Consider the following 15,244-nt stretch of genomic DNA (forward strand, 5'->3'; position numbering starts at 1 on the left):
TGTTACGGCAGGGCCTCCTATCTCCAATCCTCCTGCCTCGGCCTTTTCAGTGCTGGTATTCAGTGTGTTAAAAGCTGGAGAGAGAGCACAGCAGCTAACAACACTTGCTGCTGTCGCAGAGGACCTGACATTATTTCTCAGTAGGCATGTGACTGCTCACAAGGGCCAGGAACTCCAGTTTCAGGGGAATCCAACACCATCTTCTAGTCTCCGTGAGCACAGCGTGCATATCACAGAGGCACACACATGCACCACACGCACATGTGTGCTAGCTTCTCCAGCAGAGACCTTGAGATAGCCAGGCTTGACAGCAGGTGCCTTACCCACTGAGCGATCTGGCCAGCTCTTGCTTCCCCTTTTGAAACTATTTATTTATTTAGTTAGTTTTTCAAGTCAGGGTTTCTCTGGGTAGCCTTGTCTGTCCTGGACTCACTCTGTAGACCAGGCTGGCCTCGAACTCACAGCGATCCACCTGTCTCTGCCTCCCAAGTGCTGGGATTAAAGGCGTGCACCACCACTGCCTGGCTTGAAACATTTTTATGTGTGTGCGTATGGTGTGCTGCACAGGTGTGGGCACCCTCAGAAGCCAGAAGAGGTAGCCAGGCAGTGGTGGTGCATACCTTTAATCCCAGCACTTGGTAGGCAGAGGCAGGCGGATTGCTGTGAGTTCAAGGCCAGCCTAGTCTACAAAGTGAGTCCAGGACAGCCAAGGCTACACAGAGAAACCTTGTCTCAAAAAACCAAACCAAAACAAAAAAGCCAGAAGAGGGTATCACATTCTCTGGAGCTGGAGTTACAAGTAGTTAAGCTGTATCTTGAGTGCTGGGACCAAACTTAGATCTCCAGCGAGAGCAGCAAGCACTGTTAACCAGAACTTTTAACTCATTTCTTTAATTTTTTTTTTTGGTTTTTCAAGACAGGGTCTCTCTGTGTTAGCTTTGGCTGTCCTGGACTCGCTTTGTAGACCAGGCTGGCCTCGAACTCACAGCAATCCGCCTGCCTCTGCCTCCTGAGTGCTGGGATTAAAGGCGTGCGCCACCACGCCCGGCTTTCATTTCTTTAAAAAAAAAAAAGATCTATTTATTATGTATACAGTGTTCTGGCAAGTATACCTGCTTTTTAAAAAAGCTTTAAGAGCCAGGCGTGGTGGCGCACACCTTTATTCCCAGCACTTGGGAGGCAGAGGTAGGCGGATCACTGTGAGTTTAAGGCCAGCCTGGTCTACGAAAACGAGTCTAGGACAGGCAAAGCTACACAGAGAAACCCTGCCTGGAAAAACAAAAAAACCCAAAAACTTAAAAAACAAAACAAGGTCGGGCGGTGGTGGGGCACAGCATTATTTTAATCAGGAGGCAGAGCCAGGCAGATCTCTCTAAGTTTGAGGCCAGCCTGGTCTTCAAATTGAGTGCAGGACAGCCAAGGCTAACAGAGAAACCCTGTCTCAAAGAAAACAAAAAACTAAAGCCAGGCAGTACAGAGTGAGTTCCAGGACAGAAACCCCATTTGGAAAAAATAAACACAGCCGGGCGTGGTGGCGCACGCCTTTAATCCCAGCACTCGGGAGGCAGAAGCAGGCGGATCGCTGTGAGTTCGAGGCCAGCCTGGTCTTTTTTTTTTTTTTTTTTTTTTTTTCGAGACAGTGTTTCTCTGTGTAGCCTTGACTGTCCTGGACTCACTTTGTAGTCCAGGCTGGCCTCGAACTCACAGCGATCCACCTGCCTCTGCCTCCCTAGTGCTGGGATTAAAGGCGTGCGCCACCACGCCCGGCTCCAGCCTGGTCTATAAAGTGAGTCCAGGACAGCCAAGGCTACACAGAGAAACCCTGTCTCGAAAAACTAAAACAACAACAACAACAACAACAAAAAACAGCGAAAAAAGTAAACACAAAACCAAAACCAGGACTGCAGAGATGACTCAGAGATTAAGAGCACTGTCTGCTCCTTCAAAGGTTTAGAGTTCAATTCCAAGCCACTACATGGTGGCTCACAACCATCTATGAGATCTGATGCCCTCTTCTGGCGTGCAGGTGTACATGCAGGCAGAACACTGTATACATAAGTAAATAAAATTTAAAACTATGCGTGCCCACCTGGCCTGAAATTCAAAACAATCATCTTGCCTCAGCTTCCCCATGCTAGGATTACAAGCAGAAGATTGTTTTGGGGGGGCTCATAGATCATAACACATGAGCTTGTATTGCCAAGGGTGACCCTAAATTCCCAAGATTCTTGCCTTCACTTTCTAAACACTAAGATCACAATATAAACACACCCCACCATTCCTGGTAGAGAATACATGTAGCCTAGGGTGGTCTTGACACCTCAGGATACAGATGATGACACTGAACACTCTTTGGGGTTGGGATTAAAGGCCTGTGCTACCACTCCCAGCTATGTGACTTTTAATACCAGGGTTTTCTTTGAGTTGCATGGTGGCCTCTGGATGGTTACTTCTAGACTCAGTCCTGAATGTGACACTATTTGTGTGTGGTCGTGGATGTACATGTTCCACAGCACGCGTGACAGTTGCCCACTACCCCTTTTTGGTGGCAGAATTTCAGCTCAGCGTCCTTGGCTCAGAGATATCAAGCAGAGGGGACAATGGGTAGTAAAATTTCAATTTTATTTAGCCAATGTGTTCAATTCCAATATTATGGTAGAAATGCCTTAAGAGTGGGCGTTTCATTCAGCCCCAGTGTCCTTGTCTGATTCCCAGTCTAGGAATCAAGGGTCCCAGTTCTGCCTCACACAGGCCACAGGCCATGCTGGAAAGGAATTCAGCAGCCACAAAGTGATGTGCCCATAGCCGGCTGGTCGGTAGTCCTGGCTTGAGGAGAATGAGAGCTGTCCAGGCCTGGCCTGGGCCCAGCAGCCAGCCACACTGTCTTTTCCACACGCCGGAGACCCACCCTCTGTAAGTCCCCAGATCAACTACAAAAAGCCATGCAGTCATGGCAACACTAGTACAAGGTGGAGAGTGACCGGATACAGCCCAGATCCATCACTTCCTACACAGGGCAGGAAGGAGTCTCAGGGAGGCCTTCCATAGTGGAACAAGTATCTTTGACACCAAGAAATGTCTAGAAGATGAAATGGCTCACAGATGAAATTTTAAGCGATAGCATAAACCTCTCTAACAGGAGAGACATTACCAATGGGAGATTCCCCAAATATTTTAGCGAGCACTTGGGACAAAATCCACATACAAAAAAGTACATCACCAATTTAGAAATAAAAAGGCATCTCTTCAAGATGCGCTGGCCTGGAGAGAGATCCCTTTCCAAAGCTGAAAAGCAAGAGAGACAGGTTAAGCGTATGTGTGTTAGGTGAGTGTGGCTTCAGAAAAATTCCCTGGGTTCTGATGATGCTCCGTCCTTGGGTGAGACTCAGGCTCCGGAGACATGGGCTGCTGGGAGTGCGGCCCACCGAGGTTTTGGGTTTGGTGCCCAGATTTGGTTTCTCCACTACAGTTCGTCCTTCACAGCTTTCTGGTCATCGTCTTCCTCCATGTCTGGCTCCAAAGCTTCTTCTAGGTCTAGGTCCTGGATGCAGGAAGAAGGTCCAGTTTAAAGACCAAAGCTGTAACATGGCTGCCTCGGTGAGACTGGTCCTCGCACATAAAGGGATAAGGGGTTCTGAGTGTCGCTAAGACATGAAGCTTCTGCAGTTAAGGCCAGACACAACATGGCTGCCAGTTAGGAACCCCAGCCAAGCCCTCCTAACCTCCAGCTGGATGGCACTTGGAGCCCAGAGTCCCAGACCTGGAAGGGACAACAGCTCAGGCACAGTAGCTGCTGGTTACTTGGCCAGGCTTTGTGGTGGCAGCGGGAGGCACCACTGACTTGATTCTACCTTACAGCTCCCTCAAGCCTTTGGTCACCAGGACTTCCAGGGGGGCCTCATGGACACACGCTTCACAGGTCCTCAAGTCCCACCCTATTAAAACCTGACCTGCTGCATCATGGCTAGCTGACCTCTCCAGGTGCAGAGCTGCTGAAAGGCAGCCATGTCCACTCTGCAGTCTAGGGCCAGCAAAGCTTCCCACATAGGCACTGAGTAGTGTGAGGAGCAAACAGACCTAGCCGTGGGCTCTAAGTTTAAATCCAAGTAAGCCAGATCAGCCAGTGGTGGCGCACTCCTCTGATCCCAGCACTAAGGAGGCAGAAGCAGGGTCTGTGACTATGAGGCCAGCCTGTTCTACAGAGAAAGTTCCAGGACAGCGGGGCTGTTACATAGAGAAACCTACCTGGGGTGGGGCTAGCAAGAATGAGAAACCTATGGGATAATTCTGAAAGGTGCCTTTAAAATTCATACTTTGTCTGGGCATAGTGGTGCATGCCTTTAATCCTAGCACTTGGGAGGCAGAGGCAGGCAGATCACTTTGAGTTCGAGGCCAGCCTGTTCTACAACATGAGCTCAGGCTAGCCATAGCTACAGAGAAACCCTGACTCGAAAACAAAACAAAACAAACGTTACTTTGTTAAGTGCTATCTCAGTGCTGGATATAGAGCATGTCCCTCAGACCAAAGCCAAAGTCTAAGGTCACAGGATACACAGCTGTGCCTGCCACGTGGCCAAAGCCTCCAAGTCCAAGCCTGAGCTACAATACCGCCCACAGGGCCCAGAACTGAGGCACTCACATCGTCGTCCCCTGCTCCATCCTGGCCACCACTCTCCAAGAATTTCTTGAACCCTTCTAGCGTCCGCTCACCGTTGTAATCGATGACCTGTAGGAAATGAACGAAGAGGGCAGATAGAACTGGGCTCACCAGACAGCAACTTCTGGGTCACGGGGAAGAACTGCACGCCCAGAAACCCCGCTGAGCCCTAGAGGGAAAACGCACCGTCCTGTCTGCACTCGCAGGGAAGAACTTCAGTGTGGGAAAGCTGTGCACTTTGACGGCTTCCACCTCGTTGGCTGTGGAGTCCATCTTTGCAATGACGATGTTCTCATGGTCCTTGTATGTCTCTCCCAGTTTATCCCAAATGGGGGCGAGCTGCTTGCAATGACCACACCAAGGGGCATCTGAAAGAGAACAGTGCTGAGGGTCCGTCCTAGACAGAGCCACCCACAACTGTTTGCACTGTGTGCTGTAATTTGAAAGCGCCACCCCCCCCCCCCCCGGAAGCCAGAAACCCTTACTTACAGAATTCGACAAACACATTCTTTTTCTCATCAAAAGCAACCTCTTCAAAGTTTTTCCCAACTAGCACTTTCACCGGCTGCTTGTCCCAGTCTTCAGGTAGTTCTTGGCTCATGAGGTGGGGCTGGAGTGGAGAGAGTATACAGTCAGGCACAGCACTGCCCCACCCCACGCCCCAATCCTGCTGTAGCTGAGACACTGCCCTCCAGAGCTGTTGCCAGGAATCTGCTGAGAGCAGAGCCTTCAAGGTCAATGAGCTAAAATATAGACGGTGCCCTGGTAGCCTTGGAGCCACCGTGGTGCCCAGCTAGGCTAGTACACCAGGGGGCAGATTGTCCATGGTGCCCCAGGTGCAGAACAAGAACGGAGAACTCAAACCACCACAGGCTTGGTGGTAAGGAATTTGTGCTAATGTTTTCTTCAGACTTTGAAGGGATGCTGCAGGGAGCACAGGACACTACACTAGATACACCAGGCAGACCCTACTCTGCAAGCTTAACTGTCACCACAACCAGGTCCAACTCCACACCTTGATCTTGCCCTCCAGGAAGCGGTTACAAAATTCCGTGATCTTCTCAGCCGTCAGCTCATCTGACTCCGGTTTGTACTTGGTCATCTCTTCCTCTAGGGTGATAAGCCGGACAGCAGGACACTCCTCCTTCTTGAGGCCAAAGAACTCAAGTATGCGCTGGTTGTCAGTGTGGTCGCTGTCAATGAAGATGAACAGGATCTTGGGGGAGAAAAGGCCGCGTTTAGACAGATCCTGCACGCACGCTCACACGCCCGAAATGGCTTTGTACACCTCGAGTCTGCGGCTGCCCACTGAGTAACAGGTACTTGTTAGCCAACAGGACGGGCCCAGGGGGCACCCCTCACTCAGACCTAAAGGGCAGCACTGCAGAGGACTAGGCAGGCCTCGAGCACCCGTCAAAGAACCCCGTGCCTGAGGCAGCCCACCTTGCCCTTGAAGCCCTCAGCCGCTTTCTTGAAGTTGCTCAATTTGCCATCGTAGTCAGACACACTCTTGGGCAGGAACAGGAGGATGTGTGTCTTGATTTCACCTCCAAAGATCTTTGGGGCTGTCTGTGAGACAAGTAGCAGTCACTGAGTCTGAGCCATGGGCAGCTCCTAGGCTACTACTCTCCCAGTGGCCCCAGGGTCCCCAGCACTCTGCCGTCAGAGGCCGCACCTGTTCGGTGAACTCGATGACCAAAGGCAGCTGGTTGTGCTTGATGAAGTCGAGTAGTCTCTCCTTGGTGACCTCACCCTCAAAGCTGTTGCGGCCTTCATCAAACTGTGGACAGAGGAGGGCTGTGAACCTCTGCTGTGGCCAGCCAGCTTCAAGGTCATTAATTGTCCCCCAATGGCCTAACCTGGATACAACCATCACCCTGCAACCAGCAGCAAGTCTAACTGTGGCATGTTCACACCTCATGCCTGGTGGCTCATGGCCCTCCAGCTGCTGACTAAAGGGCACAGGCTGAGTTAACATCTCTGCAGGTTGAGGCAGCAGACATGACTGCAGACGCTGCATGTTCTCACAGGACAGAGCAGGACTCTCCAGAGCTGAGTGCTGAGGAAGCAGCCATTTGTATTCTAGAAGCAGTGGCTCACACAGCATGATACTTCTAGATTAAGGTTGGAATGGGGGTAACAGGATAAAAGGGATCCAGACCACTTCAGGGCACCTGCCAGATAAAGCTACTTTGAGAAAAACAAAGATACTGGAGAGATGGCTCCATAATTAAAGCACTGAGCCTGGTTTACACAGAGTTCTAGGACGGCCAGGGCTACACAGAGAAACCTTGTCTTAAAAAAAAAAAAAAAAAAAAAAAAAAAAGTGGCTGATAATTCCTAACAATGCAGATACCCTACCGCTAGTTGTTTAGTTGCTACAGTGCATGGTTCAGGCAATGACAAGGGGGAAGCCCACCCAGCACAGGCACAGTGCAGCCCTTTGTTCATTCCCACTACGTATGTCGCCTCAGCTGGCCTGGAACTTGCAGTGCAAACCAGGCTGACCTCAACAGCCTACCACACCATGCCCAGTCTTTTTGGTTTGGTTTGTTTTTGTTCTTTGAGACAGGGTTTCTCTGTGTAGCCTTGGCTGTCCTGGACTCGCTTTGTAGACCAGGCTGGCCTCGAACTCATAGCGGTCCACTTGCTTCTGCCTCTGTGCTGGGATTAAAGCCACCATGCCTTTTCTCAAGAAAGGGTCCTATCCTGTCTTCAAACTGATCTCAAACTTGTGATCCTCCTGCTTCAGCAGGCTGAGTGTGAGCATTCCTGACGTGCACCAGCATGCCCAGCTTATTCCAAACGCTTCTGGGCCAAGACACTTGGGTACAGGCTCCCATGCTATAGTCCCCTCAGCAGCCACAGTGGAGGATACAGAATGGGGCGTGCTGAGCGGGCTGAGGGTTCCTTCGGACTCCCCAGGTACTGATGCTGAGTCACCAATGCTTCCACTCCTACCACCCCCCACTGATGGCGGCGAGCAAAGCTGACTCCGTGGTTTGAAGTGCTATCCTCTTGGCCTACCACACCTGTCTCTGGTATAAACAGCAGCCTCACCAGGTCCTAACGAACACTGTGCCAGTAGCCTTGGCTGGCTTCCCTGCTTCTAGAGCTCTGTCCTCGGTCCAGGTTGCACGTCACCCTCAAGGCAAAACACGAAGCAAGCAGCAGCCAGCCGCGTCTCTTTGGGAAACTGTCTGGCTGCTAGTCTGCCTCAGAGAGTTCCCTAGGGATGAGAGGAAAGCCCAGCTAGCGGAAATAGGGCTAATACCACCAAGGAAGGGGGAAGAGTAGGAAGCCAGCCTGGGCAGCAGAGCAAGTCTGTAGCTTAAAAACAAAACAAAAAAACCCCAAAACAACAACAAACAAAAACAAACAAACCAAACCACCAAACAAACCAAACCAAACCACAGGGTGTGGTTGTGTACTCAGGGGGGTCAAGAAATCAAGGATAGCTTCAGCCACAGATTTCAAACTAGCTTGGGATACAGGACATTCTACCTCATTAAGAGAACTGGCTGCTTTTCCAGAGGACCCGAGTTCAAGCTCCAGCACCCATGTGTTAGATCATAATGGCCTGTGCAGCCATCAGGCATGCACACAGCACAGCAGACACACACGCGGGCAAATTACTCATACACATAAATTAGAATCGTTTATATTTTAAAAATACATTAAAAAAAACAAAAAACAAGACAGGCGGTGGTGGTGCACGCCTTTAATCCCAGCACTCGGGAGGCAGAGGCAGGCAGATCGCTGTGAGTTGGAGGCCAGCCTGGTCTACAAAGTGAGTCCAGGACAGTCAGGGATACAGAGAAACCCTGTCTTGAAAAACCAAAATAACAAAATCCACCAAACAAACAAACAACAACAACAAAAAAACACCAAAGAACTAAGTGCTCTGCGGTCCCTGAACAACAGATGTGCACTCACTGCCTCTGTGAAGGTAAGAGCAATCAAGACTGTGTTCTACCAAGACTTCACCCAGCACCTTCTCCAGCCAGGCACCTGGTTAAAGAGGACCTGGGCAAATGTACCAAGAAGACACCAAGCACGCAGCAAGCTGCTCTCATCAGGTCCTCCAGTGGGTGGAGGGTGCTGCCGGACAGAAGCATTAATGCAAGCTGAGGGGCATGCTCACGGCGTCAGAATGCCCAGCCCTTGTTACAGCTCGTGTGCATTCAGCTGAAATGCTTGTGCTGAAACCCTTTCAGAGACAAACACACACGCGGATGTCAGGTGCTAACATGGTCCAATCCAAGCAGACTCCTCACCTACACTTCATCTATCTTTCCTGAACCATGTACCATGCATTTCCGCTGTGACATTCCTTCTACAGGGGCTAGCCGACCAAGACCTTACACTCCTGTCCATGAGCAAGGGCCAACTCCTGTCTCCCACTCCCTAGATGTTTCTGGGACCTTTTCTCTCATGGTACATGTCCTACCTGGGTGACATAAGTCTGTAAGCACCTCATCCTTTTTCTGTGTAGCAGCTGGCTGACCAGGAACTCACTCTGCAAGACCAGGCTAGCCTTGAACTCAAGGGATCTGCCTGTCTCTGAATCCTGAGTACTGGGATTAAAGGCATGTGCCACCACTGCCTGACCACACCCTCATCTTAGCACAGTTGGGCTACAAAATATGTCCAGGCACCACCTTGTCTCTTGGGACAAAAGAGAAAGAAGCCATGGGCCCATCAGAAACACCTTAGCATCTGCTTTTCCCTGTCACAAGAACACATGGCAAGGGCACTTAGTGTCACAGGAACACATGGCAAGGACACTTAGTGTCACAGGAACACATGGCAAGGGCACTTAGTGTCACAGGAACACATGGCAAGGGCACTTAGTGTCCACAGAAGACAGACAACAGGACTGTGTTCAGGTGGGAGGTCTGCAGGGAATGAGAGCTGGAGCCACAGGGTGAGACTCTATGTTAAAAGGGAAATAGGGAGGGAAGCGGGCAGAACGAGTCCAAGGGCCATAACCACCACCTCGCACTGTCCAGGAGACCTGGCCTGTTGGCAGTCAGAGAAGCTGGTCCAAAGGCCACAGTGTGAAGTGGCTGCCACATCACAAGTCCAAGAAGACTCAGCAGAGATCCTGCGTGGTCCATCCCAACATAAGCAGGCAACACCACCCTCTGCAGACCAACATCTGAACTGCCCTGCACACAGCTGCCCACGGGCCACTCACCTTCTTGAAGAGGACCACGCCGTCCGTGTCCAGCTGGTACTTGGAGAACACACCACTGTTGGACGTGATTCCAAAAGGTATGTCATCAACTGCTTCTGCTGCCAGCAAGAACTGCTTGGCAGAGTCTGACTCTACGTCCTGAAGAGGAAGGGAAGAGAGGTGGCCATACACGCCAGCCCCGCACAGTGTCCCAGGATCAGCAGTAGAGCACCACCGGGACCCCTCCCCTTGTAAGGTCAGCAGACAGAACAGACGGAATTCTAAAGCTCTACCTTAAAGAAACCGATGACCACCACTTCGCTCGAGTCCACCAAGGACTCTGCAGCTGCTGTGTCTGACAGGGTTGTGGCAGCAGGGCCTGTGCGCTTCTTCAGCCAGTTCACAATGTCGTCGGCTTCCCTGCCAGCTACACCACAAACAAACGCAAGCCCCTGTGAAATAGGAACATCCCCCCCAACAGGCCCTCTCTCCTCTGAGCTGTGCCCAAGAAACTCAGGATAGGCTGCCCACCCCAGAGCAAGGTGTCCTCTACAGCACTGGCCACAACCTCTGGATCCTGCGAGCGTGCACACACCTGGTGAGCAGGGCTTGCACACCAGCCATTTCTCCCCAGTCTGTCTACATGCTCTGAGTTTCCTTCAACACCACAGTCTATTCAGTTCAGGCCCTCCTACCAGGCTACACCCTTGGATACAAGGTTACTCAGCCCCAACACTAGCTCTGCAACCCAAAACAGGCTTGACTTGACCCCAGCACCGGGCCAGGTGTTCTATCTAGAGTTTGCCCTACCCACTTTCCAGATGGGTAAGAGCGGGCAAAATACTTTGTCTGTGAGTACTACTCAGAGCAGGCGTGCTGAGGAGAAAGGGGGCTTGCTCCCTCCTTAAAGCAGAGGCTGACAAACGACTCTGTTCTCCTGCAATGGGCCACTTGGACTAATCAAGGCAGGTCTAACATTAGATTTACCCTGATTCCCCAGCTCGGAGCCAACAAGACACTGAGCTGCTAAATAGGCAATCTCACCCACAAAACCCAGAGCACCCTACACTGGCAGAGCACCAAAGTATTTGTTTATGTTTTTAATACATTGTTTTGTTTTTTTGACAGGGTTTCTCTGTGTAACAGCCTTGGCTGTCCCGTACTTGCTTTGTAGACCCGGCTGGCCAGGAACTCACAGCAATCACCTGCCTCTGCCTCCCGTGTGCTGGGATTAAAGGCGTGTGCCACCACCACCTGGCTGTTTTGTTGTTTTAAGACAGGGTTTCTCTATGTAGACCAGGCTGGCCTCAAACTCAGAGATCCACTTGTCTTTTCGCGTTGAGTTCTGGGATTAAAGGAGTGTATGATCACTACACAGCTAAAAAAAATTTTTCTGGGAATGGAGAGATGGCTGAGAGGTTAAGAGCACTGACTGCTCTTCCAGAGATCCTGAGTTCAATTCCCAGCACCCACATGGTGGCTCACAACCATCTATAATGTGATCTGATCTCTTCTTCTGGCCTGCAGGTGTACATGCAAGCAGAGCACTGTATGCATAACAATAAATAAATAAATCTTTAAAAAAATTTTTCCTCTGGGCAGTGGTGGTGCACACCTTTAATCTCCCAGCACTCGGGAGGCAGAGACAGGCAGATCGCTGAGTTTGAGGCCAGCCTGGTCTACAAAGTGAGTCCAGGACAGCCAAGGCTACACAGAGAAACTGTCTTGAAAAAAAAAAAAATCTTTTTTTTCCCCTGGAGAGTGAGTGTTAAGAACACTTGCTGCTCTTCTAAGAGGACCTGGGCTTGGGCTTGATTGCTAGTATCCACACTGAGTGGTCCCCAGCTGCCTGTGCCTCTAGTTCTGGGGGATCCAAAGCTCTCTTCTAGCACAGAATGCACAAGATACACGTACATACACTAAGAGGTGTGCATGCACACACACAGCAGTACACAAAACATCACTGCGCAGTTACGAGGTGGTAGGTCTTCATACAGGGGAGGCAAGCACTCTACCGACTGAGGTGCACACTATAGACCTGGATGGCTTAGGGCCCACAGTAGGCTGCCCTCTAACTTGCAAGATCCTCCTGCCTCTGCCTCCCATGTGCTAGCCATACGCATGAGCCAACACATCAAGTTCTGGACAAAGGACTTTCTTTTTTCTTTCTTTCTTTCTTTTTTTTGGTTAGTTTTTGGAGACATGGCTTTTCTGTGTAGCTTTGGCTGTCCTGAAACTACTCTGTAGATCAGGCTGGCCTCAAACTCACAGAGATCTACCTGCCTCTACCTCCCGAGTGCTGAGACCAAAGGTGCACGCCACCACCTGGCTGACCAGAAACTTCCTACTCCAAGAGTGAACTCGTGTAAAAGGTAAAAATTAGCTGGGCTTGGTGGCGCATGTCTGTATCCCAGCACTCAGGAGGCAGAGACAGAGGCAGGTGGATCTCTATGAGTTGGAGGCCAGCCTGGTCTACAAATCTAGTCCAGAACAGCCAGAGCTACACTGAGAAATCTGGTCTCAAAAATAAATAAATAAATATAAAATAAAATAAAAGAATAAAAAAGAATAGAAACTAAAGGTGTGCCCCAAAACACCGGGATGAGAGCTAAGTCTTCCGTTAGTAGTAACTAACTGAACTGCCTACACCAGGGTCCAGCCTCCATGGCTGGGGATGGTTGGAAGCTTGGATTTGCATCCTGTCACAACTTGGATGCCATGAAGGGGACCCAAAGGGCACGGTGTAGTGAGAGGCACGAATGCTTGAGCGACAGTTACAAAGTCACCCAGGTGTCATGGCCACGCTGTCTTCTGGAAGCACCAATAGTTCAAAGCCCCGTGTGTTCAGTTGCCTCCTCCTCATTGGTCAATGCCCAGATAAGCCTCCACTAACAGGAGGTCATCACAGAAATGACATTTCCTGGGAGGCGCTCCCAAGAGGGAACTCTCTTCACAGGGTCTTCCTCCCTAAGCCTCTGAAATGGCTCCCTACCTAAGTCATACTTTTCAGGGGTTATCGCCCAAAGCCCACACGTCCATCAGTGGCCGTTCTGTGGTCACACCTGTATATTCCTTCGGGGAGGCCGTGTCTCCATTCTTGAAGAACTTGATTGTGGGGTAGCCACGGACGCCATACTGCTGAGCCAGGTCAGACTCTTCTGTGGCGTCCACCTTTGCTAGCCGAATCTCCGAACCTTCTGCCTTCAGCTTTGCAGCAGCTTTGGCATACTCAGGGGCCAGAGCTTTGCAGTGGCCACACCACGGGGCATCTAAAAGAGAAAGCAGGACCCTGCAAGGCAGCCCGTGATCCAGATCTCTTTCTACTTTGTACCTCCTTTAATAAAAACCTTATCAGCGTACCAAGATAACCCCTCCTGACACATACAGAAGACTCAACTGATAGCTTGTGCTCTTGGGCAATACCAGGACAGAGGCCACGGGTGACAAACCAACCCCAATCCCTACTTTGCCCTGTGACCACCAGCACAGGAAAAAAAAAAAACACCTCAAAACACGATGCTGACTTATAGCTACCTATCCCCGCCCCCCGCGATCTCTAGGATTTCCCACTGAGAACCGAGGGAAGGTTAAAAGGTTGCTGGCCCAGCACTAAACTAGCAAGAACGTGCCCAGATGCCTGCCTAACGCTGTGGGAACGTGACAGTCTGTCAAGGCAGCCTGGCAGCTGTGTAGGAGCTCGCATACTTGTAAACAGAAGTAAAAGCTCAGGGCCTGGCCTGCTTCCAGGTGAGGAGGCCAGTGCAGGTTACAGGTAGGGTGGGCGTACTTAAACAGGGCTGGACCCGCTCCTGCTCCCGGCTAACAGGAGGATGTGGCCATGTGGACGTCGGGCACAAAGACACCTTGCTGATTCTCAGCCTCGTGGTCACCCTCCAGGGCTCCCACTCCGGGCAGGAAGGAGGATGCTCTCGGGAAGACTGGAAGCTGCTGACAGCAGGTGCGAGCCGCAGCCCGGGTCCGGGCCGCCCGTGTTCCGCGGGGCAGCGGAGGGGCGAGCGCCGAGGGCGGCCGGGAGCTGCGGTGTGCGCACCAGGGGCCCCGCCCGCCCGCCCGGGCCCGCGCCGCACTCACAGAACTCCACCAGCAGGTAGTTGTGCGCCGCCAGCGCCTCCGCGAAGTTGCTCTTCTTCAGCACCAGGACGTTGTCCTCCTCCTCCGGGACGTCGGCGCCCACCCTGACCGCCCAGGCCAGGGCCAGGCACAGCCAAGCACGGAGCAGCATGTCGGACGTCGGCAGCGGGCGGGGCGGCTGGGTTGGCGCCGCCGGGACAGCCGAGGCGACGAGAGCGCGCGTCCCTCCGGACCTCGCCTTTATAAATCCTGGGCCAGGGACGCGCCCACACCTCCCGGTCGCCGCGCGCGTCGGCCTCCGCGCGCACGCGCCCTGCGCAGCACATCGATTGGCCCGAAAGCTGATAGTCCCGCCCCCGCCGCGCGAAGACTGGACACCCACTCACGGCCGGGCCACGGGGAGGGGGGCGGGAAAACAAAAAAAAAAAAAAAAACCCGGAGCCCTTCCAGCTCTTGCCTCGGATTGGCCAGAGCGCGCGCGCGCACGGGACGCTCCCCAGCCTCTGATTGGCTGGCGCAGGCGAACTTTCTCTCTCTGGACTTCTGACTGGCGGCTTTCCCCACGCCCTCCGCGGCTAAGGGAAGGGCCGCCGCTCCTGATTGGCCGAGATGCGCGGCCGCGCGGCTCCCGATTGGCCGAGCGATGCGCGCACCCTGCGCGTGTCCTCGTCGAACGTGGCAGTGGGCGGGGCCCGGGCCCTTTGGGCGGAGCCACGCCTGCGTCTCCGAAGCCCCTCGTGTTGCATTCTGACTGGGCCGCGTTTCCGTACTGGCGCCGCCCCTGGGTCGCCGCCCGGAAGTCGGGTGACGCAGCTTCCCGTGCGCGTGCGGGCCGTGCAGCCCCGGGTCCTGGCTGCGGCTGCCGTCTGCCGCCCGTGGGCCGCGCGCACGCCTCTCGGGCGCCCTCCTCGCCCCTTTGTCCGCGCGGCTGCGGCGCCCGAGGCCGCGGCGGACTCGGTGAAATGGAAAAAGCGCTATATTGCGTACGTGTTGGGCTGGCGTTTGTGCGCGCTGGGCTCCGGCCGTTAGACTACGCCCGAGAGTCACGGCCGTTCTCCGGTGCACTTCCTGCCCCACGCTCACCGTCTGCTTTGTGTCTTTGTCCCCGACTTGCTTTGAGCTCACTGCGCACGCAGGCTGGCTTCGAACCTGGCGAAATACCTGAAGAGCTGTCCCCGTCTCCTGCGTGCTGTGGTTACAGCTGCGAGCAACCCTGTTAGTGTCGGGTCCCCCCTTTTCTCCCCCCTTACCGCTCCACGCCCGTCGCCACACTTGTCCCCTCTCCCCCCACCCGGAGCGCTAGCTCGCTCCAGCAG

The 15,244-nt window shown here is 52.7% G+C and overlaps 1 protein-coding gene across 1 annotated transcript; it reads right to left on the bottom strand.

The window, feature by feature from the left end:
• Positions 1-2,601: 2,601 nt before the first annotated feature.
• On the bottom strand, positions 2,602-14,146 carry P4hb (prolyl 4-hydroxylase subunit beta). The gene is made up of 11 exons (XM_051159215.1): positions 13,929-14,146; positions 12,899-13,105; positions 10,130-10,263; positions 9,858-9,995; positions 6,333-6,437; positions 6,101-6,226; positions 5,673-5,873; positions 5,147-5,267; positions 4,844-5,025; positions 4,640-4,726; positions 2,602-3,541 (listed from the first exon to the last, which is right to left on the bottom strand). The coding sequence occupies exons 1-11, from the start codon at positions 14,077-14,079 to the stop codon at positions 3,464-3,466; spliced, it is 1,530 nt and encodes a 509-aa protein (XP_051015172.1). The 5' UTR covers positions 14,080-14,146; the 3' UTR covers positions 2,602-3,463.
• Between the last annotated feature and the right edge of the window lie 1,098 nt (positions 14,147-15,244).

The sequence above is a fragment of the Acomys russatus genome, chromosome 16 (assembly GCF_903995435.1).
Source record: "Acomys russatus chromosome 16, mAcoRus1.1, whole genome shotgun sequence".
Lineage (NCBI taxonomy): Eukaryota > Metazoa > Chordata > Mammalia > Rodentia > Muridae > Acomys > Acomys russatus.

Coding starts and splice junctions, on each gene's coding strand:
- P4hb (XM_051159215.1), bottom strand. CDS start 14,079: ATGCTGCTCCGTGCTTGGCTGTGCCTGGCCCTGGCCTGGGCGGTCAGG. Junction 13,106..13,928: donor CTACCTGCTGGTGGAGTTCT/GTGAGTGCGGCG, acceptor TTTCTCTTTTAG/ATGCCCCGTGGTGTGGCCAC. Junction 9,996..10,129: donor TGGTCATCGGTTTCTTTAAG/GTAGAGCTTTAG, acceptor CTTCCTCTTCAG/GACGTAGAGTCAGACTCTGC.